Source organism: Malania oleifera, chromosome 1, assembly GCF_029873635.1.
Source record: "Malania oleifera isolate guangnan ecotype guangnan chromosome 1, ASM2987363v1, whole genome shotgun sequence".
NCBI classification, from domain to species: Eukaryota; Viridiplantae; Streptophyta; class Magnoliopsida; order Santalales; family Ximeniaceae; genus Malania; species Malania oleifera.
The window spans coordinates 132,793,488-132,815,964 of record NC_080417.1 but is presented as its reverse complement, the minus strand read 5'-3'; the positions used below and the strand labels follow the sequence as shown (position 1 = coordinate 132,815,964).

The window sequence follows — 22,477 nt, the reverse complement described above, 5'->3', positions numbered from 1 at the left end:
TGATTTTAATTAAGTTCTTGCACTCAAAACTTTGTGTTTTAGTATTCAGATCACAATGGGTACAAGTTAGCCACATCAAGATGGGTGATAGATCCAAGCCTTGAGGCAGTTCAACTTTATAGGCATTTTCACCAAATTTGTGCAAAACTGTGCATGGCCCAATCTCTAGACTTTTCAACTTGTGGTCGGCACATGCTAGAAATCTCTCTTTTGAAAGTAAAACCATCACTCTATTATCAAGCTATACGCCTTGAACCGACAATGTTGATTAGTTGCTTCCATGTAGAGTTAGTCCACACATCTTGGCATCACTCAGCAAAAGCCCCAATTTGCTTATCTATGACTTCCAATAATTGGGCTTTCCTTTCCACATGATTAGAAATCTGAAGTATCATTTTTTCCCTTCATTTTTCTGCACCTTGATTGCCTTTTTCGCTACATCTTCTCCATTTTTGAAATTGTCCTCATTCGAAATTCATCTTTATGACTCCAGTTGAGAGCCCAAAGTCCCACTTTATCCTTTCTAAACTTACAGTGGTGATTAGCAGATTCTTTTTGGCTCATGTGCTAAGATGTCCCTTGAGCTTGTTGAACATCCTGCACATTTCCAGCATTCTTGGACTCCAAAAACTTGTTTTTGTTGCTGTCTCACTCTTGAATCTTGATTTGGCTTTGGTAGTAGCAACTACTTCAATTTTTTTTTTTTTGTGTGGAATAATTTTTTCGATAGCCTTATTACTATGGCAACCATCATAGGAACAGGGCCAACACTAGTGATAACTTGTTTTTACTGTAAGACCACTCGTATCTTTAAGGAGAGAAATGTACAAAGTGCTATAAGGGGACATTTGGAAATTCCATCCATAGTCTTAAATTCCCATGAAATTATTGAAATTTCCATTTGGAACTTATGCTTTCCACAACCCTTGAAATCAAAATGGCAGATAGTTTCTGTCTTACAAAATTTTTGACAAAATTTCAAAAAATCATCAAAGATTTATAAAAATCTTAAAATTTCAGTGAGATTTGTCAAAATTTTAACTATAAAATAAATTTTCCTTGAGATTTAAAATCCAAATTGAAATTTCACAATTAATATTTTCTCCTTTTATTGAAAGTTTCACAAATCTTTGAAATCGCATGAAAAAATTGAACTTAAAACATTACCTACAACATTTAATTTGACCATTTATGTATAGATTATCTGTATATGTATGGCAAATAACATTCTAGTAATTTAAGAATGTTGTTTGTGCTAATGGAATATGTTTAACATGATTCTTATATTACAGTTATTGCACTTAATATACCAGATATGTGTCATTGAAATATTTTATTGATACTACTTTTGTAATAAATCTTGCATCATTATGTTTATTAACAAATTCTAAAGTTTCATAATAGAATTCCATGCTGTATTACTAATTTCCATCATTTTTTAAAATCAAATCAAAATTGTATTTCATCAAAATTTCAAAATTTTAATACTTTGTAGCCTTGAAATTTTAGTCGAAATTGAAATCTAAGACGTTGATTCCATCAAGTTCTTCTCATTTTGAGTGATATGTTGGTTTGTTTTATCAAAACTGATGATCTGCATTTCATCCTTGTTTGTCAGATCAACATCTTTTATGGGCTTTAAAACTAGCTACTTCTTCTCGCCATTTTTGACATAGAAACAGTAGGTATTGGCAAGCTCATCATGGACAACACTTCGGCTTCTTTGCAGTAGAATTCGGTGTGTTTCCATCAGTACTACATTCAGACCAAATGGATTCCTTACAAGAGACTCCTATTTAATTTGATCATGTATTTTATTGACATGAATACTTCCTCCCATTTATTGGACCAAAGAATGAGACACAGCTGTGGGTGTTCCGCCATTTAAAGTTACGATTTTTTCACCAATACTTCAGACAGCATACTTTTGCAGCTATCGTTATAAATTACTAACCTATGAAGCTTTTGTCTTGCTGCGCACGTTGTTATAAAACAAGTCTTCTGCAGCCAGCATCCTTCATCTGAATAATCAACCAATCCGTCTGGTGCCCTTACTTAGAGATTGCTACTACCATATTACTCATTTTATCATCGAAGGTCCTCCTTATAGCAGCAATAACCGAGTGTTTCCTGACATATGGAATAATTTATCCTTGAAAGTGGGCAGCTAGACTTAATGATAGAAACTTGAATAAAATATAAGCAATGTACTTGGTAGAAAACTGAAGAGGAGTTACCAAAAAAGGGGATATGTAGAAGTTTAAGAATCCGAAATGAAGCAGCAAACATCAATAAACACAAACCAGCCAGGGAAAGAACTGATTTGACACTGATTTTATCAAAATGGGAAACTAGAAACTGACGTCTCCTTTCTCACGTGGTTCTTGGCACAATATCAAGATACCAATAGGTGTAGGGATCGAAGGAAATTCACAACTAGAGGCTGAGATTTCAGAATAGTATTTTAACTACCATGTGTCTCAAATGTCTGCTGAATCCTCAAAATAGTAAAGTGATTACCGCTGTGAATTCAGTCCAGTAAATAGGCAATTTCTAGGCAAAAGAGCAATTTTACCCTCATATCAGTACCCATTACACAAAATAGTCGAGAAATATTAGTCCCAGGGCTAAGTCAACCTCTATTTTTAAGTTACAGGCGCAAACACCTCCAATCCACACTAGTGAACAGCCACCTGTCTTGGCACTATTTTGGAATAGTAATAGCAGCTATCAGCTAGCCTCTAGCACTTTTAGAAGCAATGGAGGGACTGTAGGCTCTACAGGGTCACATCTTGAAAACTCAAGCCTCAGAACTCCTAGAAAAGTAGGTGAAGGCTCCTACTTATGCCAACCCCAAGGCTTCCAAGAGAAGCAACTCCAATTTTGCGCACAACCAGAAAATTACATAAAGATGGCAGACTAGCATCAATAAGTGCTACACAATGGCTACACAGGTTTACTGGAGGAAGAGTGCAATATACCATGTTAAGCTTACAAAATCTTTATCCATAATAAATGAAACTTTTTTAGATAAGAAAAAAAATATTATTTAGAAAAACGAAAAATGTACAAAATCATGTCCACCAACAAATAAGAAAAGAATTACAAAAGAATTCCATCCAATCCCTTTATTAGACACTATACAAGCAAAGAAATACATGGATGGTCAATACACCCCTATTTTTCCATATGTCTACGAAAAAATAAACTAAAACACTTCTTCCAAAAATCACAGCCCCATTCATCTTCAACTTGAACCATGTTAATCCTAAATGGCACATTACATGGCCTTCAATTCACCTTCAACTTGATTCTTAACCTTTACTTCCTCATTTATCCTTAAATAATGTTATATCTAGATAATGAAAATCTATTTTATTTAGAATTGTTAGCTAGCCAACATTGAAAATCTATACTATATAGTAGTTCAATTAAAATTAGATAAAATTACACTTGTGCTGCTTTTGGAAGCATGGACATTGGACATTGGGTTTGGATTTGGGTGGATTTTGAAAATTTTCAATACAATTTTATATTGCATCTTATTCAAATTCAATACAAATCCAAATCCAAGGCCTCTCCAAACATTGGGTTAGAATACTTAAAAGTTATAGTTTAAAGTGAAATAAAAATTTTCATTAAGTTTAAAAATAAAATAAACTAACAATATGTATGCATATCTATCTCTATATCTATACTATAAATTAATAAAAGTACAAATAGGACAAAATTTTTCATTAAATATTCCTAGATTTTAAAAGTAAAGCAAAACATTTGTAAAAAAAAGAAGTAAGTTCAGCCAAAATTAGAAAAAATTATATTTATCAAATCTACTTTGTACAAGTTAGATGCTTGAATCTTAAAAAAAAAAAAAAAAATTATTTGACTTAATAACAAAACAAACAAACAGTCTACATACATATCACATATAAAGGTATGAAATAGTATCTCTTAAAATTAAGATAAATAATTTATAAAGATAAAATTATATTTTCAAATTTTATTTTAAATTGGTTAGTATTTGAACTTAAAAAATTCAATAAAATAAATATAATAGTATTACAAATACTAAATAAGAGGTATATCCCAAAATAAAATAGGTAAATGTCTTTGATGTCTTCTAAAATTATAGTGAAGTGTTTAACATTATAAATAATAATTAAATTATGAAAAAGAAACTTTAAAAATAAATTTATAGACCTTAAATTATGAAAAATAAATTTTAGAAATAAATTTATAGACCTAGAAGTATCCTCAAGAAATAATATTTTTAATTAGTTAAAATTAAAAAGCTCACTAATTGATCATTAAACAAACAAAAAATAATAATTGTAAAGATTTTATACAGCATATAAAAAATTAGAAATTGTAATCAATATGTTAATATTTTCATTTGAAGAAGTCATATAATGATATGTTTTACAAAATAAAAAATAATAATAAATATATGTATACATTACTTTTTTATACATGACTTAAAATGTAATATGCGCATAATGCTAATTACAGCATTCCTATCATATAATATCTCATATTTCTAAGATTTTTCTTTTCCTTACATTGTCATGATATCATAATAAAATCTCATGTTTATGCTTGTATTTTTATATTTTTAAACAAAATATAATTTTTTAAAATAAATTTGAATATTCATACTTGATTAAAATTATAAAAATATTTTATATACAATTAATCAAGGGACATGACATATTTACTAGTTAATTAAGAGGTTAAAAGGATGTTTGGGTCTGGCAGTGTCAGTTTTTTCCATTGTTTTTTTATTTCTGTTTTTTTTCTTATTGCGAGGACTTCTGGTTCTCTGCTCTCTTGTAATTTCTTTCTCTCTCTCTTTCTCTCTCAATATATTTCTTTAGCCATCAAAAGAAAGACAAAAAAAAAAAAAAGAATGTCAAAACCCCCAAAAAATGAGTAGAAAACATTAGAAAAAACTCTAGAAATCTCTCCTAAACTAGGAATTCTTACATTTTTTCAGTCATACAAGTGGCATACATATGTGATCAAATGCCAATCATATCCCACACCCATAAACCCAGCTGTGCTGCATCAGGAATGGAAACGTCAATTTTTGAAGTGCCCACATTATGTAGCTCATTATTTTCTACCAAAGTACCCATTTTGAACAAGAAGAAAGGGCAAAGGTGTAGCACATGGCTCTAGACACAACCAGTTAGTGATAGAAGAAGAAGAAGAAGAAGAAGACGACGACAACGATGACTGATGTTTTCAGAGAGATTCCAAATTACAGACCCTCCATCAAAGAGGAAGTTCAATTCTAGAATTTGTTCTCCCAACCCCCCAGACGCCCCCCCACACTCAAAAAAAAAAAAAACAACATCAAAAGTTCCATATACAATTATTCGGTTCTCCATACTCATTATTCTAATTAAGGAGGACAAGAAATCTTAAATAGAGAAAAATTAAAAATAAAAATCTAACAAGATCACAATAAGAAAACCCCTCTTTAATCTGTTCCCATCATAGTTAATTAGTTACAGAGCACTGTAATTTTGCTACTTCATGTTGGCTTTTCTTCAGCTTACTTTTACCAACATTTAAATGAACTTCTTTTCCTCCAGGACTAAATAGTTACAATCCCATCTTGTCCATCAGTTCTTGGGCTTTTAAATCCTTCCCACCAATTACCTCCTCAGGATTGGGAGAAATCCCATCCCTACCCTGGCAACTCTTTAGTCAAACCATCCTCAAAAAATGAAACACTCTCCCACCTTTGGGTGGAGACGGTGGCTCATGATAAATATCCCCACTTAAATCAGATGAAACAGAAACATATCCAAAAAGAAAAGAAATTTTATTAAAAAAAGAAGGATATACCGTATACAAGAAGGACAACCATATTTTCTATAAGCAGATCCAAAATTTTGACACAAACTCTTCAGCAATGTCATATCCTATATCTTAGATTTTAGGACTTGACAGTTGACACACAAGATACATTGTGGCAGAATGTATTCCTTCTTTCTTTTTTTCTTCAAACCACAACCGAAAATTGACAAGAAAACAGGCAATTAATACGACCTAACCTCTTCTATCCAAATTTCCAAACTGATTCCATTTTCACACAGTAAGACAAATGAACTGACGAACTTTCTGTGATTTGGAGTGCCCCACAATTCTACAGACTGCAGATCATGACAGATGTATGTTACCAAACAATAACAACAACAGGTTTGGCCTAGCTAAAGCAACAGAAGAAGCCATTTAGATCACAGACCAAAGGAATTTTACTAATTCTTGGGTCATTCGACTTTGATTTCAAATGAAACAGGAAAGAAAATGGAAAAGGAAAATTCTCTAGGAGTCAACTTAATATAGTAAACAATCAAATTGGTCAACCACAAGGTGGTATCTGCCAACACGTACATTGTCTCACATAAAAGGATGTCCAAGATGGATCGATTCTAAGTTTCAGAAAACAGTAAACTATTTTGCTCAAGGACACATACACAAGCTCAAAATCCTAGAAATAGTTATAGTTAGATAATGGATTAAAAATAACAAATAATTTCACATAATCTATAGCTCTTGATGATCTGATTTATCTCATTGCAGTAATAGTAGCTTACTGCAGCTACTATTACTTTATACATATGTTGCTACTCGACTGCCTGAGTGACACTTTCCTCTCTTTCAACTCCATATGACTAATTAAACAAACACATGAGAATGGTCACCCTCTGTTTCTTCAGTCATCAGTCTCCAGCTTGACTTTTTTCCTAGAGCCAAATTGTATTTGATAAATTTTTTCCTAGTCTTGCATATCTTTTATCTCTTCAATTCCAATAATTTTTTACAGAAAAAAGAAACTTTATCAGGGACAGAAAGGAGAATCGTCACTCAGTTTCTTCAGTCATCAATCTCCAATGTGGCTTCTTTCATAGAGCCAAATTGAATTCCATAAATTTCTTTTAATCTTGCATATCTTAAATCTCTTCAATCAAACAACTTTTTATAGAAAAAGAAACTTTGTTTTAGATGGAAAGGAGCAGCCTTTGGACACCCCGCACTGTAAGCCTAAAGAGATGCCGAACATTGCACCCTGTACCAAAGTTGCTCTTAAGACGGTCCCTATATAGAAAATATTCTAGCATTCAGTTCCAATCAAATTCCCCATAAAACAGCACATATAGCACACTCTATGTAGTTTTAACTCAAGATTGGAAAAATAGTAAGTCATGAGTTCGAATCTCGGGAGCAGTGGAGTGACTGAATTTTACCTCAAGACCTTAAATCTCAAGCCTCCAGCTCCACACCACTCTATCTCAGTGGCACTAGGATTAAGCTATAGGTCAGCTGGAGAGGGCACCTGCAACTACCACGTTTGGCATTGGTTCCCTAGTGGGAGAGGGCTCCTTTCATAGTGCCCAAGGAGTGTTGCCAAGAACTATTTGCCCCCCTACCCTTTTTTCCCAAATGGAAAAATGGCTTGAACATATTAAGAAAAAATAATATATACTTCAAAAAGTTCAAATTGAATATAAAAATAAACTGAAAAGGCAGCAAGGTGCTCACCAACTGTCTACTGCGTCCTTTCCGGTCAAAGGCAGTCTCAACAACAAATCTGGCAGCAGGCGTTGAACTTGAGAGCAGCAGTGTGGCTCCTTGGGTTGCTAAGAGGATCACAAGACAGTGGGAAACAAACTTAAGTTTTCCAAGGATAACATGTAAATAGAGAAACATCACCTGTTTTTCAATAATAAAGAATAAGATTGAAATGCCCTTTGACCAAACAGGCCCTCAATCTTTAAATATTTCAATGAAACGAATAAAACCTTTAAGAGAGTTAAACTGCTTTAGAATTTGTAATATAAATTCATGGTTCATAGTAGTTTTAATATTACCTCATTTCTATTAGCAACATTGTACTTTTATTTCTCAAAATTTCTGGCAGTTACTAGTGCGAGAGGCTTAAGATAAACCATGAATTTTGTTATAAACTGTTAATACGTAAACTTTTATGAACACTATTGAATTTGAATCAAGTATTTATGTGACAAAAAAGGAATTATCATATGATGTAATGGTTTTTGCATTGTTCAATATTCCTTTTTCTAGATCATTTTTTAAATAAAATGACAGTTTTTGTTATCATATAATGTAATCTAAATTTGTGACAAATGCCTTTCATGGACAAAGACTAATATTAATTGGGTCAGCTCCCCCTCCAGTCCCTTTGAGACAGATATAGGTTTTTCATAATCAGGGGAAATTCGAACACAAACCAAGTTTAGTGTTGGATGCATTTTCCTTTTCACTATACATATCTCTAAAATTGCATCATAAGCATGAGACAAATCAGTCAACTATCATTTGCCCCAACTTGTAATCCATGGGCATTGAGGTTTTTTCCATGGTTTTAAAAATTGTTGGAAGTGCTACAATGACCATTGCATAATGGTCTTAGTGGCTGGCATGACAAGTTCACAACAATATATTGATAGTCACAAGCAAAATGTCTGTAATGGAACAATATACATGCCTAATGTAGATTTGACATAATTATGTTACTGTTATCAGGCTGTTTCTTAAATCCACAATTCTACTACATGGCTGAACTATCACACGATCAAAGGTTATGGATGGAGTAAAGCAGGTGATCAAAAGATTGGAGCCCAATATGGACAATCAAATAAATTAAGGCAATAAGTAAAGCAAGGATACCCTTCAGATAATTTATGTTTGTCCGGGGAAATAAAAATTTGAATTAAGTTTTAGCATAATAATTTTACAACTTATGATGGTTTGAGTCAAAGAATATTCATTGGGAGCCAAGATTGCAGGAAGAACAAATCTTGGTGTCTAATAATTTCAATTAGCAACTGTCATTTACTAACTTTATATAAAATACCAACAGATGAAAAACAAAAGGCTTTGGATTTTGTCGCAATCAGGGAAAAAGGAAGAAGAATGGGTTTGGATTTGTAACGCAGCCAAATGGTGGATCTATTATGGTACTTGCGGGTGAACCCCAACACACTTCTGTGTAAGTATTAATCTGGAGAACAGCAGCTTCAAATTGTCACTGCAACTAGAGTACCTTCAGCCTGATTCATTAAAAAACAAGGAATAGGCTAAAAGGTGCAAGAGTCCAAAGAATAGCCTACAGCTAATATGAAAGTTAAATTAAGGGATACCATACAAACCATCAACACAGAGAATTTGACTTTAACCCCATTAACCCTTGATTATATTTTTGAGGAAGTCAATTCATTAGCTTCATGGTTTGGGGAAAGGGAGGCATTTATGATGGATGGACAAGACAATTCTGAATGTTAGAGATGGATCATGATAATGGTGGATGGTGCAAATTAGCAGCACTAGAAAACCTCAAGCCACTCAACCAGAAGAAACTTCTAGGCCATCTGCAACTGCAACTCACAGTTGTTGACATTTCTAGTGGTGGTGATGGTGCATGTCCAAAGTGCTGTCACTACTAATGGTAGTGCGTTTTTTTTATTTTTTATATAATTTAAATTTTTTAAAAGATATATGAGGAATTACGTGAATGCAGAAAAGAGAGTATAGAAAAGAAGAATTACATACATTCCACTAGCATAGAAAGAAAACAAATTAAAAATATAATAGGAAAAATTCTATGAAACTATTAAAAGCAGGTCCCTTCACAGATTAGTCAAAGGCAGCATTCCTCTGAAGAGTCATTTGTTGAAACCCAAAGTTATGCCTCCAAGAATGCCACCAATACATCGGAAGTTATCAACAAAAATAAAAGAATCCCTGAAAATTCTAGCATTGCACACCTGCCAAATGCACTAGATGACGACAAACATAGCACTTCTCCACAATGGTTTCCTCTCCTTCCCTTTACCAAAACCTCTTAAAGAAATAAAACACATGCTCTTCAAAGAGGAAAGGCAAATCCACTGCTTTCCAGAAACAACGAATAATTTGTTCCAGATCTCCCATGAAAAAAGAACAATGAGAATTTATCTCAACACTCTGACAGTAGCAAGGTCTAAAATTTCGATTTTGATTAAAATTTTGAAGCTCCAAAAGTAGGGAAATTTTGAGGTCAATTTTCATTTCGATTTGAAAAAACAATGGAAATTAGTAGTAAAACATGGGATTCTTTTATGAAACTCTAGAAATGGTTAATAGACATAATAATGTAAGTTTTAGGACTAATATATGACAAAATAAATGCATCTATGTTGTGTGTGAAGTGCACAATAGTCGTAAATCATACGTGCATGAACTATTAAAAGGAGTCATAACATAATGTGCACTGCACATATTCGGTTAGTATAAATGAAATTCATAAATCAATTAAATATTATTTATTATACAAATAAAGGTTCAATAAAATGATTATTTAGACATAAGTGATTAAATAAAATGTTGTTGAAAGTTCAACTTTTCATATAATTTCAACTGCTCTTGCAGTAATTTTTTGTTTCAATAAAAAGATATTAATGAAGAGAGAATCTCACTTTGTGTCATAATCTCACATTTGAATTCCAAGGAAATTTCATTTTATAGTTAAAAGTTTCTACAAGTTTCACTAAAATTTAGAGATTTTGATAAATATTGGATGGTTTATTGAAATTTCGAAGGTAATTATGTAAGACGGAATTGACTGCCATTTCAATTTTGTGGGTGATGGAAAGTGGAAATTTCAACAATTTGATGGAAATTTAACACCATGACCAGCAGATAAAGCTTTATTTAGCCTTTTCCTCTAATGAAGAACATAAGAAGGTTGTATTTCATGCGACACCTTAGTTTTGAAAAAATAAATAATAAATTTCCTGACAAGAGAATGTAACTAGAAAGAAGCAACTTCAGGAAAACCAAATGTGTGTCAAATAAGCCAAAAATATGATTTACTAGAAAAATAATAGTCCAGGACCCAAGACCTATCTCTCCCCACTAAATAATGAAGTAATCAAGTGAATTTTAGCAGTAGAATAGATCACTAGTCTTCCTCTCATTCAGGTTTCAAGCTACATGAAAATCCCATGAAAGTAAATCCCCTTCAAGAAGGAACAAATCATCAAAAGGAGCATCGTGAAGAGTTGAAGATCACACAAACAATAAAGACGGAAAAAAGGAGCATCTTCAACCCAAAGATCCTCCTAAAATAGAACCGCTCGCACATAGTAACTTTATGCATCACCTTGTAAAAGAAACATGAGACACCTAATAAACAAATTTCCAAGAGGTAGCATGGACATTCACTCCTGCTCTAACATTCCACCCATTCTACTGAAGCTCATATTTTCTATGAATATTATGCCACAGGGAGTCAAGTTTCTAAAAGGAACTGCCATAATCACTTCCCCGCTAAAGAATTTTTAGATACCAAATTGCCCTAGACTCGGCCCCTTCCCCCACCCCCATAAATGACTCCTTGGCTTACAAATAGCCTGCCATCTTACAAGATATCCCCCCTCACAAATTCGCACACCAAGCTGTCGCTCATCATCGTCTCTAATTGATGGTCTAGTTGGACAAGAATCCTAAAAAGAAACAAATAATATGAAGGAATAGAAGAAAGATATTTCTGAACCAAAATTTTTGTTGATAGTAAAAGAAGAATTTCAATAATAGATTAAGAATATACAGCCAGGATAATAAGACATCCTTGACCAAATTTGGAAAAATCCAGATAAAAGAACCAGGAAAAAAAAAAAAAACAAATAAAACCAGTGCGAACTAGCAATCCAACACATAATGCCAATTGCGCTGAATATCGAAAAAGCTAACCCCTTTAAAATTCCCCTGCCCCACACACCAAAGAGAAGCCAAATAATGTATCATTTCCCAAACCAGCAAATGTGACGATTTCTTCCCTAGAAAAAATACACGAACTATGCTTCATCCATAACCCTTAAAATACTGCAAAGAAAGCACATTTCCAGAGTGCTGCCCTTTCCTTTTTCCTGCCAAAACCAACACAGGAAACTGTTAAAGAAGTCCTCTGCTCATCTGAAATTGCCCAACATTCGCCTAAATACCAAATAGCTTATTCCATACCCTCCAAGCACAATCAATATGTATAAACAAATGCGATGCAGATTCTAAACAGTTAAAACAAAGAGCATAGATGTCTGGAGATAGAGCCTTCAAAGGTCTCCAGACCTGCAGCAAGTTGGCATTAATTCTATCAAGTGCAACCAACCAGATAAAGCCTTGATTTTAAAAGGGACTTTGCCTCCCAAATGGATCTATAGAGGAAAAGATGAAATGATGAATTAGATAGAGTCAGAAAATCACAAAAAGATTTGCAAGAAAAAACACCCAAAGGATCCAAAGGCCAAGACCGACTATCCTCCTCTAAAGAAAAACGATGATTATTCAACAAGTCTAGCAAAGAGGACAGCTTGACCATCTCCTTATCGTTCAACAACTTACAAAAATAGAAATCTAAAGAAGATAAAGGATCACTTGGATCAACAACAAAAGAAGAAATAGAACCATCTTGCATAGGGCTCAAGCGAAAGAGGCATGGAAAAGAGGTGGACAAATGTACTGGTCCTACATCATCTACATTCCCCAACCAAGGATCTTTCCAAAAAACGGCTATTTTTTATGGTAAAAGAAAATTTTCATTAATAGATTAAGAATATACAGCCAGGAGAATAAATCCAAAAAAGGATATACTACCCTTTCCCACTAGGAATTTAATATGGGGAATGAAGAGGAGGTAACTCTGAGAGATAGCTTTCCACAGACTCTTTGAAGAACATCTATCTCAAATTAGTATCCCAGCCATTCTCGTCTAGTCCATACCTACTGTTAACAACTCTATGCCACAAGGAATAATTCTCTAGCTGAAACCGCCACAGACATTTAGCAAAAAGAGCTTTGTTTCTACACACCAACTTTACAATACCCAAACCACCCTCCCGTTTAGACCTACCCACCACTTCCCAACTTACCAAATAATCCCTAAACCCCCTACCCTTGACCACAAGAAGTCCCTCATTCTCTTCTCAATCTTTCTAACAACCCCCACTAGAATCTTAAAAATTGAAAGATTCTAGCTCCAGTTTTGGATGAGCTTCTCCCAATTATGTCTGGTAATAGAATAGGGTGGCTTGCTCTGACTAAGACTCCACTTTTTGCTCCATCCATGGAGCATATGAATTTCCTGGATGAGTGTAATTCTACCACAGAGAGAAAAAAGAGCACCTTTCCACCCATCTAGTCTCATAGAAACCCTTTCCACAATAGGATCCCAAAAATTGACAAATCTAGGGTTACCCTCCATAGGAACCCCAAGATAGGACACCATCCAATCCAAAACAACACAACCCACCTCCACAGACAACTCCCTAACACTCTCGTCAGGCATATTGATAGCCACGATACTGCTCTTCCCAATATTATCTTAAGCCCGAAAACCTTTTTGAAAACGTGGAGGATACCCAAGGAGGGTATGATCCTCTAAAAAGAAGATAGTAGCATCAACAAACTAAAATAACCTGATCTGATAAAATAGGTCCTCACCATCCAACCTCCTATAAACCATCTCATCAACCGGGTCCCAAAAACATAGTTGAAGGGTTACCACCCACGCAAACACCTAAATAAGTAAGAGGCCAACCCATCACAAGTGGTCACCTAGGAAGATTGGTAAAGTTAAATCAAAATCAAAATTAATACTTATAATCCCACTCTTTAGCAGGTGATCTTCAGGCTTGATGCCTTATTAAAAACAGACAAAATAGTCAGCAGATTCGATATGCTTAAACAAGAAAAAAATGGTATCATCTGCAAACTTTAAAAGAGAGAAACATCTTAAGAACCCGCCCTATCCCCTTCATTGCACCCTTGTCCACCCTTCTACCCATCATCCTACTCAACACATCCACAACTAGGGTGTAAAGCAAAGAGGATTCGGAGTTGAAGGTGGACAACAATATGGAGTTGGTCCTATGACAGTAGATTTGATGTTATGGGTTAATTGATCCCACATTGACACCCAAAATTGCTCCTCCACCACAAAAATTATAAGAATCCAGGTGAGGGGTGGTCGGGCAAGTGGCAATGGTCAATGAAGTAGACAGAAGAGTCAGAATTCTGATGTTCAACACAAATTTACTCAGATTTTGAAATTAGATAGCCATTCTCCCACAACACTAACAGCGACAAAAGCCATAACTAGTATTCATATCCTCTACACCTACAAGCATCATCCTACCACCAACTCTATAGAATTACCATTATCCAAATTTGAGGGAGTTGGAGGAGGCACTAGTACTAGCTCTTAAACGCAGGGTGATGGGAGGGATAGAGCTTAGAAAGATACTCTATGCCATTCTGTTTTGTGATCGCTAAGAAAAAAGGCAACAGCACACCCTGCTCCTCATTTCTCAACTACACGTTTTATGTGTTCACATGATTGAATCTAGAAGTCAAGAAGTATAAAGTATATGAATAGATTAAATGATTTATGTTTCATTATATTTATGATTTCATAGTATAAATTGCATTTACAGTCAAGTAATAATAAGTAACAAATATAGTGCTTTCCCAACAAATAGTGACTAGATAACATTCAATATTTGTGTATATCTTCATTAGTATGAGCAATATTAAATACTAGGTTGGCTAAATTGTACTGACCTAATGTTAGGTACATAAGAACGGAATGGAATTGAATCAATTGACAATTTTATTTCTAAACATTCGTTATAAAATTTCTCATCACATTCCCACTCCTAGTTCATTCCATTTTACAGAGAGAAGGAGAATGTATAAGGAGAAAGAGGATTCCTCTGCAACAAAACAAAAAAGATACAAAAAAATCAGCCTAGTAAGGCTACCCAGTCATGCTGAAAGTCAGAGAAACAAAAGCCAATAAAACAACAATAAGAAAACCACATTATACCCATTATATTAATATCAAATTAAATGGACTCAAAAGAGAAATTAAAACATTACAAAGAAAGGTCCTTTCATAGTATGCCCCCCAGCCTATTGCAGTTATTCACATACTTACATGTCCCTATTTGACCCAATGCTTCAAGTGCGAATTCACATTCATCTGTATCTTGACTTTCCAACAATCCAAGCCTTCCATCAATGGCTGAAATGACAGATTTAACACCTGAAATTCAGCCCCCACCCCCACCCCCCCAACACACACACAAAAAAAAAAAAAAAAAGAGAAAAAGAAAGAAAATAATAAGCAATTGGATATTTCTTGATAATAATAAATCTTGAAATTGAGCTTAAAGCAACCACAGAATTTTTTTAGGAACTAATTCACCTTCCAAATATTAATGGAACCATAGCATTTCTGCAAAGAAAAGCATTACCATGTGGTAGAATTAAAACCATGATTCTAAATATGTGACTTGCTTCTGGAGAGAGACGAGGCACTTCACCGGACAAGCTAGGAGGTGGGATCTTGACTTAGGAAACATACAGGCTCCCAATCCAACTTTCTAGAAACCAGAACCAATCTCGCACATTATTTCAAAGCCCAGAACGAATTGGCAAGTGTACCATTTCAATCAGAACTTAGTAATCTTTATCCTGTAAGTGGATGGGGCATGAAAGGCTTGAAATAAACATTGCAAATATCTTGGTACTAAAAACACAATGCTAAACATTCTAAATTAGGTTGGTAGTTTGATGTGAGACAAGTTTTCAAGGAACCTTGAACCAGTTGATCACTAATAAGTAATAAGCTTGAATTTACAGAAACACAAGACAAGGTTACCCAAGTTAATGAAACTCTTTAGTAGTAGGAGGTATAACCATGGTTTTAAATAATGGCCGCGACTATTACATAACGGTTTTTTGGGTTACCGATACCATTACACACTGCAAAATCGGTGGGAAGAAAAATCACGGCTGTAGCAGCCATTATGAACCGCGACCGTTATGTAAAGACTACTACGGCTGTTACGAAACCACTACAGGACTGTTACACCAAAAAAATTATTTTATTTTTTACTTTTTCTTCTCACTTTTTCCCTCTCTTTCATAAATCATTCTCAATATACCATGTGGCAAGAGGGGGAAAAGATTATGAGGATGACAAAGATACAAAATTTACTATTTCTTTAAATACTCACAAGAGATGCATTAATGAACAATTTGAAAATACTAACTTGTAAGGAAAATATTTTATTTCAATAATATTAGTAATTTGATATTTATATTCTATATTTTTTAACTTCAACCTTCTTCTTTTCTAGTTATTTTATATTTGTATTATTCGTATGTCTTATGTGTCTAACAGATTAATGGAGTGTATAATGTAATTTGTTTCATTAATTAATTTAGCACACATAAGAATTTATAACAGATAAGAACAATGAGAAGTATAAATATGCACACACACGTCTATCAATGGTGATTTAAAACAAATGTAAACTTGTTGCCCTTACCAAATAACTTAGTCAAACTAAAGGATCCAAAATATGCTAAAACTCTTTCTAAGAAGGGTTAAAAGCTAAAAACATGCAAGTACGCTAATATGCACAAGGTTGTGTGCGCTTGAAAAAATTCACAGCCGTTACACCCACTTCCTGTTATGTAACATCCTCTACTCCCACTTCCTGTTACACCCATTACCATTACGTTACGCTACCTGCTACTGCGATTTAAAACCATGCTCTCCCTCTATTTATAATACAAATTAAATACATTCTAATGAAAATAATACCCTTACTAACCCTCACTAATTTACATACTAACATACTTAATATTAATAATACTAAAAGATATAAATAACCTCTAACACTCTCCCTCAAGCTGGAGCGTAAATGTCATATGCTCCTAGTTTGTTACAAATAGATTCAACATGAGCACCCCCCAACTCTTTGGTAAATAAATCAGCAAGTTGCATATCTAACTTCACATAAATGGTAGTATGGAGCTTCTGCACAAGTTTCTCTCGAACAAAGTGGCAATCAACTTCAATGTGCTTTGTTTGCTCATGAAAACCAGGTTTGAGGCAATATGAAGAGCAACTTGATTGTCACACATCAACTTCATAGGTTGAGAATGAGAAATACCCAATTCTTACAACATGTTCTTCAACCAGACAAGTTCACAAGAAGTGTGAGCCATAGCTCTATATTCTGATTCAGCACTTGACCTAGCTACCACAGTTCGTTTCTTACTCTTCCAAGAAACCAAATTACCACCAACCAAGATATAGTACCCGGTTGTGGATCTTTGGTCAAAAGGCGACCCAACCCAATCTACATCTGTATATCCATGGATACAAGTGTGACCTTGATCACGATATAAAAGACCTCTCCACGTGCACCTTTGAGATATCTCAAGATGTGAATTACTACGTCCCAATGACTTGTCCGCGGAGAATCTACAAATTGACTCACAATACTTGTTGCAAAAGATATATCCGACCAAGTGACTGTTAGATAATTCAACTTTTCAATAAGTCTATGGTATTATCCAAGATTAGGTAGCAAACTTTTGGTCTGAAACTCATTTTGTAGAAAAAGTTTGAGACTCTGAATACCTTTATCATCATCACCTGTAATAACAATATCATACACATAAATAACAAGAAGAATCCTACCTGATGAAGTATGACGATAAAACATGCAATGATCCACTGCACACCATCGAAGACCAAACTCAAGTACTACAACACTAAAACGAGCAAACCATGCTTAGAGAAACTGCTTTAAACCATATAAAGCCTTCTTGGGCTTACACACTTAGCCTGACTCCCCGTGAGCAACAAACCTAGGTGGTTGCTCCATATAAACCTCCTCCTTAAGGTCACCATGCAAGAAAGCATTCTTCACATCTAACTGATGTAGAGGCTAGTGAAAAGTAGTAGCCAAGGAGATGAACAGACGTTTTGATGTAAGTTTGGCAACCGGAGAAAAAGTATCAGAATAATCTAAACCATACACCTGAGTGTATCCCTTAGCAACAAGACAGGCTTTTAGACGAGCCATATAACCATCAGGGTTGATTTTCATAGTGTTAACCCAAGGACAACCAACCACAAACTTGTTAGAAGGAAGAGGTACCAAGTCCCAAATGCCATTGTCATGGAAAGCATTCATCTCTTCAACTATAGCATCCCTCCACCTAGAATGGGCTAAGGATTCTGAAACAGATTTAGGAAGGGTAGCAGATCAAGAGCAGTAACAAAACAATAATAGGAGGGTGATAAGGAGTCATAACAAACATTGTTGGAAATGGGATATTGAGTACATGTGCTTTTACCTTTTCGAACAACAATAGGAGGATCAACATTATGGGGAGTATGACACCATCATGAATACACTTGCAAACTAGGATGATCAAGACGATGAGAAGGACTCAGACTACATGGAGAGTTAAATGGTCGGTTGGAGAATGACAACGAAATAGAATCTGAAAGATTAGGCAAAGGAAGAGACTCATTGAGTTTATAAGCACTTAGGGATTGGGTGTAGTAAGGTGTAGAATCAAAGAAGGTAACATTAGCATAAACAAAGAAGTGATGCAACACAAGACTATAACAATGATATCCCTTTTGAGTATATGAGTAGCCCAGAAAGACACATTTTATAGCACGAGGATCCAACTTACCCACCCTAGGATTTAGTTGATGAACAAAGGACACACACCCAAATATATGAGGGAGGGAGGGAGGGAAAAGGTGAATTAGGAAAGAGAATGGAGTAGGGAATTTAACCACTAAGAACAAAGGATGGCATCCTGTTGATCAGATGACATGCAGTAAGTACAACTTCACTCCAAAACACTTTAGGTACATGCATTTGATAAAGAAAGGTGCAAGCTGTTGGCTTTTTGAGTCCAATCCCCTATTTTGATGCTAACAAAGCACAAGTTAAGTGCATATTTAGCATGTGAACAAATTCAATAATTTAACACACACATAAGGAAACGGAAATGGAAGACATAAAGACGCATAAAACTCATACATCTGACGTTTTCCGTGAAGAGGAGCAAAGAAGATAAAGAAGACATTTATTTTATTTGTATTGCATTTAAGTTTTTATCTTTGGTCTGTAATAATGCATGCATCTGCATGATATGATTGAATGCTTAGATGACTATAGGTTGACCATAGGACACCTAACATTTCACCAAAAACCTTTTTCTAAAAAGACTAAAATCATACAAAGTTTTTGGAATTGCTTTAAGGTCAAATTAGGGCTTACAAAGACTTCGGTCGACGGACGTTGGATTTTTAGGCTTAATTAAAAAGCCTAGGTCGATCGACCGCACATTAGGACAAAAGCGAACATTTGACTTGGCTTGGTTGACTGACCTGCTTATGCCTTATGCCCCTTGGTCGACCGACCGCACTGTTTGCCGAAGTAAAAGTTTTGACCAAGGCTCGGTCGACCGACCCAATCTTGAACGTAGCTTCCACGGTCGACTGACCTTCAAGAATTTGACTTTTTACCTGCCTCGGTCGACCGACCTCTTAGTTCAAAAACGTCATGGTCGACCGAACCACATGAGTAGTCGACCGGCCTTTTGCCTTGGTCGACCGAACCTATGAAGGGTTCTATGTCGCCTTTCGTTTGATAAACTAACCTGTGCCTAGGTCGACCGAACCTCTCGGGTTGGGTTATTTTTTCAACGCTAATCACGTCTTAATCGTAATTAAACAACTTTGAAAATGACGAGAGTGTCCCCAACGGTCATATTTTTCAGAAAAAACTATAAATACCCCTTCATAGCTTAGATTAGTAACTTTGATTGACTCCAAATTCTCTCTAAACCTTTGTTAATCAAAGTTCCCCCAAATCAATTTTTATTGCTAAAATCATTTCTTTAGGGCAATTTTTTCAAACAAATCTCTCCAACTCTTTTTCATTCATTGATTTCAAAAATCATCTTTGAAGAGAGTATTTTTATTTGGGCACTTATTTTATCATCTCACATGCATATACTCTCACTTAGTATTTATTTTTGAAAATCATTTTTGAGAGTATTGCTTGAGTTTCTCCCGATTATTTTCATGATAAATATTTTTGGGAGAAATTATTTATTGCACAAATATTTTTCTTGAGCTTAAACTCCAGATTCTCCAAATATTTTTATCTGCAAAAATCTTTGTTGGAGATTATATCTTTATACAAACACATATTTGTTGTGCAAAAATTATTTGACAAGCACCCTTACTCTACTGAGCATATTTCATATCATATTTAAGTGTGCCTTTTATGAGCTTAAATGTGTATATCCCAGCTTATTGTTTGAAGCATTTTATAAGTACAAAAATTTTTTTAATGTAACGGTTGGGTTCAGCCCATTAATTGAATTGGGGAGTCTCCGCCCCGTAAGGGAGACCAATTGGGTTCAACCCGTAATTGAACTGAGGAGTCTCCGCCCTGTAAGGGAGACCAGTTCAGCTCAACCTAGTAATTGAGTTGGGGTATTCCTCACCCCGTAAGGAGAGGTGTGTAGGTTGGGGCTACAACCCTGTAATTTGAGCTGGGGTTTACCTTACCCCGTAAGGAAAAGTTGTAAACGACTTCTGCTACGTCCGTTTAAGTGAACAGGGTTAGTGGAATCCTTGGGGGGTATGCCCAAGGCGGGGACGTAGGCTAGTTTGGCTGAACTTTGATAACAAATCTGCGCGTCTCACTCTCTCTATCTTATTTAAATTCCTGCATGTGTATGCTTGTTCATATTTATTGTCATAACAATTTGCATACATCCATTTAATTTAAATAAGATACTGCAAACGTGTGTGCTTGTTTTCACTGCTTAAATTATTTTACATACACGTGTACATTTTGAATGGGATATGACATGTGGTGAATCAACAAAAGTTTAAATTAGCCAAAATGTTTTAAAATCCAATTCACCCCCTCTTAGGATCACACCATTCCCAACACAAGTGATTTCAAGAATATGTCTATTTTTCCTTTCTGCAACCCCATTTTGTTGTGGAGTGTGGATTGAGCACTAAAATACTCTTTAGCAATTTCACTTCAAAGTATTTGAACTAGCAAACCAAATTGAGTCTTTACTTCAGAACAGAAGGCACAAAATACATGAAATAACTCGAAACGATATTTTATTAAATATAATCAAGTCATTCTTGAATAATCATCCACAAAGGTTACAAAGTACCGGAAACCCAAATTGGACACAACCTTATTAGGACCCCAAACATCATAATGAACTAACTAAAACGGTTTGCAGCCCGTTTATTGACTTGAGAATTGAAAGGAACACGATGGTGCTTTCCCAACTAACAAGACTCGCATCCAAGACTAGACACAGAACTCAAACTAGGAACAAGACATTTTAACTTTTCCAATGAAGGATAACCAAGGCGACAATAAATTTGGAAGGAAGTGGCAGTAGTAATGTAGGCATTAGAAGGAGATAGCGACTTAAAGTGATATAGTCCACCAGCTCCATGCCCTCCGCCAATCATCTTCCTCGTCTTCAAATCCTGAATAACCATAGAATCAAGGAAGAATGTAATTGAACAATTCATGGATTTAGTAATTTTGCTAACAGACACAAGATTGAAAAGAAATTTGGGAATATATAAAATCAAAGGAAGATAAATATAAGAAGTGGGATTTACATTACTAATTCCCTTGACTGTAGCGGTGGATCCATCAAGCAAGAACACAAGGTAAATTTGAAGGATTGAAGAGTGGAGAAGAAGCTAAGTATACCTGTGAATTAGATTAGCAACTTGGAATATAGGGACACTTATGGGTAAAAGCATGGAAATCGTGGACACAATGATCAGAAGAAGAATTAATATAATTTGCCTTCAAGAAACTAAGGAGGTGGGGGAGAAAGCTAGAGAAATAGATAAATCAGGATTTAAACTTTGGTACACTAGAAAAGAAAAAAAGAAAAAGAAAAAGAAAAAGAATGGAGTAGGAATTATTATAGACAAAAACTTAAAAGATAGTGTTGTTGATGTAAATAGAGTAGGAGACAAAATTATAAAAATCAAGATGATATTAGGATGAGATAATAAATATCATTAGTGCTTATGCTCCTAAAGTCAACTTAATAGAAAATCTTAGAGACAATTTTGGGAAGATATTGATAGTATTATACAAGGCATATCAGGCACTGAGAGAAAATTTATGGGAGGAGATTTGAATGGACACGTTGGAAGGAATAATAAAAATTATGAAATGATACATAGAGGATATGGATATGGAGACAAAAATGAGCCTGGGGACATGATCTTAGACTTCGCTATGTCATATGATTTTAGTATAATGAATACTTGCTTTAAGAAGAGAGAAGAACACTTAATAACCTTTAAAAGTGGACAAAATAGAAGTCAAATAGATTTTTTCTTAACTAGGAGGGTAGATCGTTCATCATGTAAGGATTGTAAAGTTATTCCAGGTGAAAGCCTAACCACACAACATAGAGTCTTAGTTTTAGATATATGTATAAAAAAAAATTGAAGAAAAAGGATAAAATAAACTAGTGTAAGAGAACTAGGTGGTGGAACCTAAAAGGA

General features: G+C 34.7%; 1 protein-coding gene across 1 annotated transcript in view; it reads right to left on the bottom strand.

Annotated features, from left to right (window-relative positions):
- LOC131157945 (uncharacterized) overlaps window positions 1-22,477 on the bottom strand; it is a 145,254-nt gene that overhangs the window by 16,138 nt on the left and 106,639 nt on the right. The window contains exons 11-12 of the mRNA XM_058112416.1: window positions 15,005-15,112; window positions 7,552-7,649 (exon numbers count right to left, since the gene is read on the bottom strand). Coding sequence (XP_057968399.1) covers window positions 7,552-7,649; window positions 15,005-15,112 — 206 coding nt within the window. The remainder of the gene's footprint in view (window positions 1-7,551; window positions 7,650-15,004; window positions 15,113-22,477) is intronic.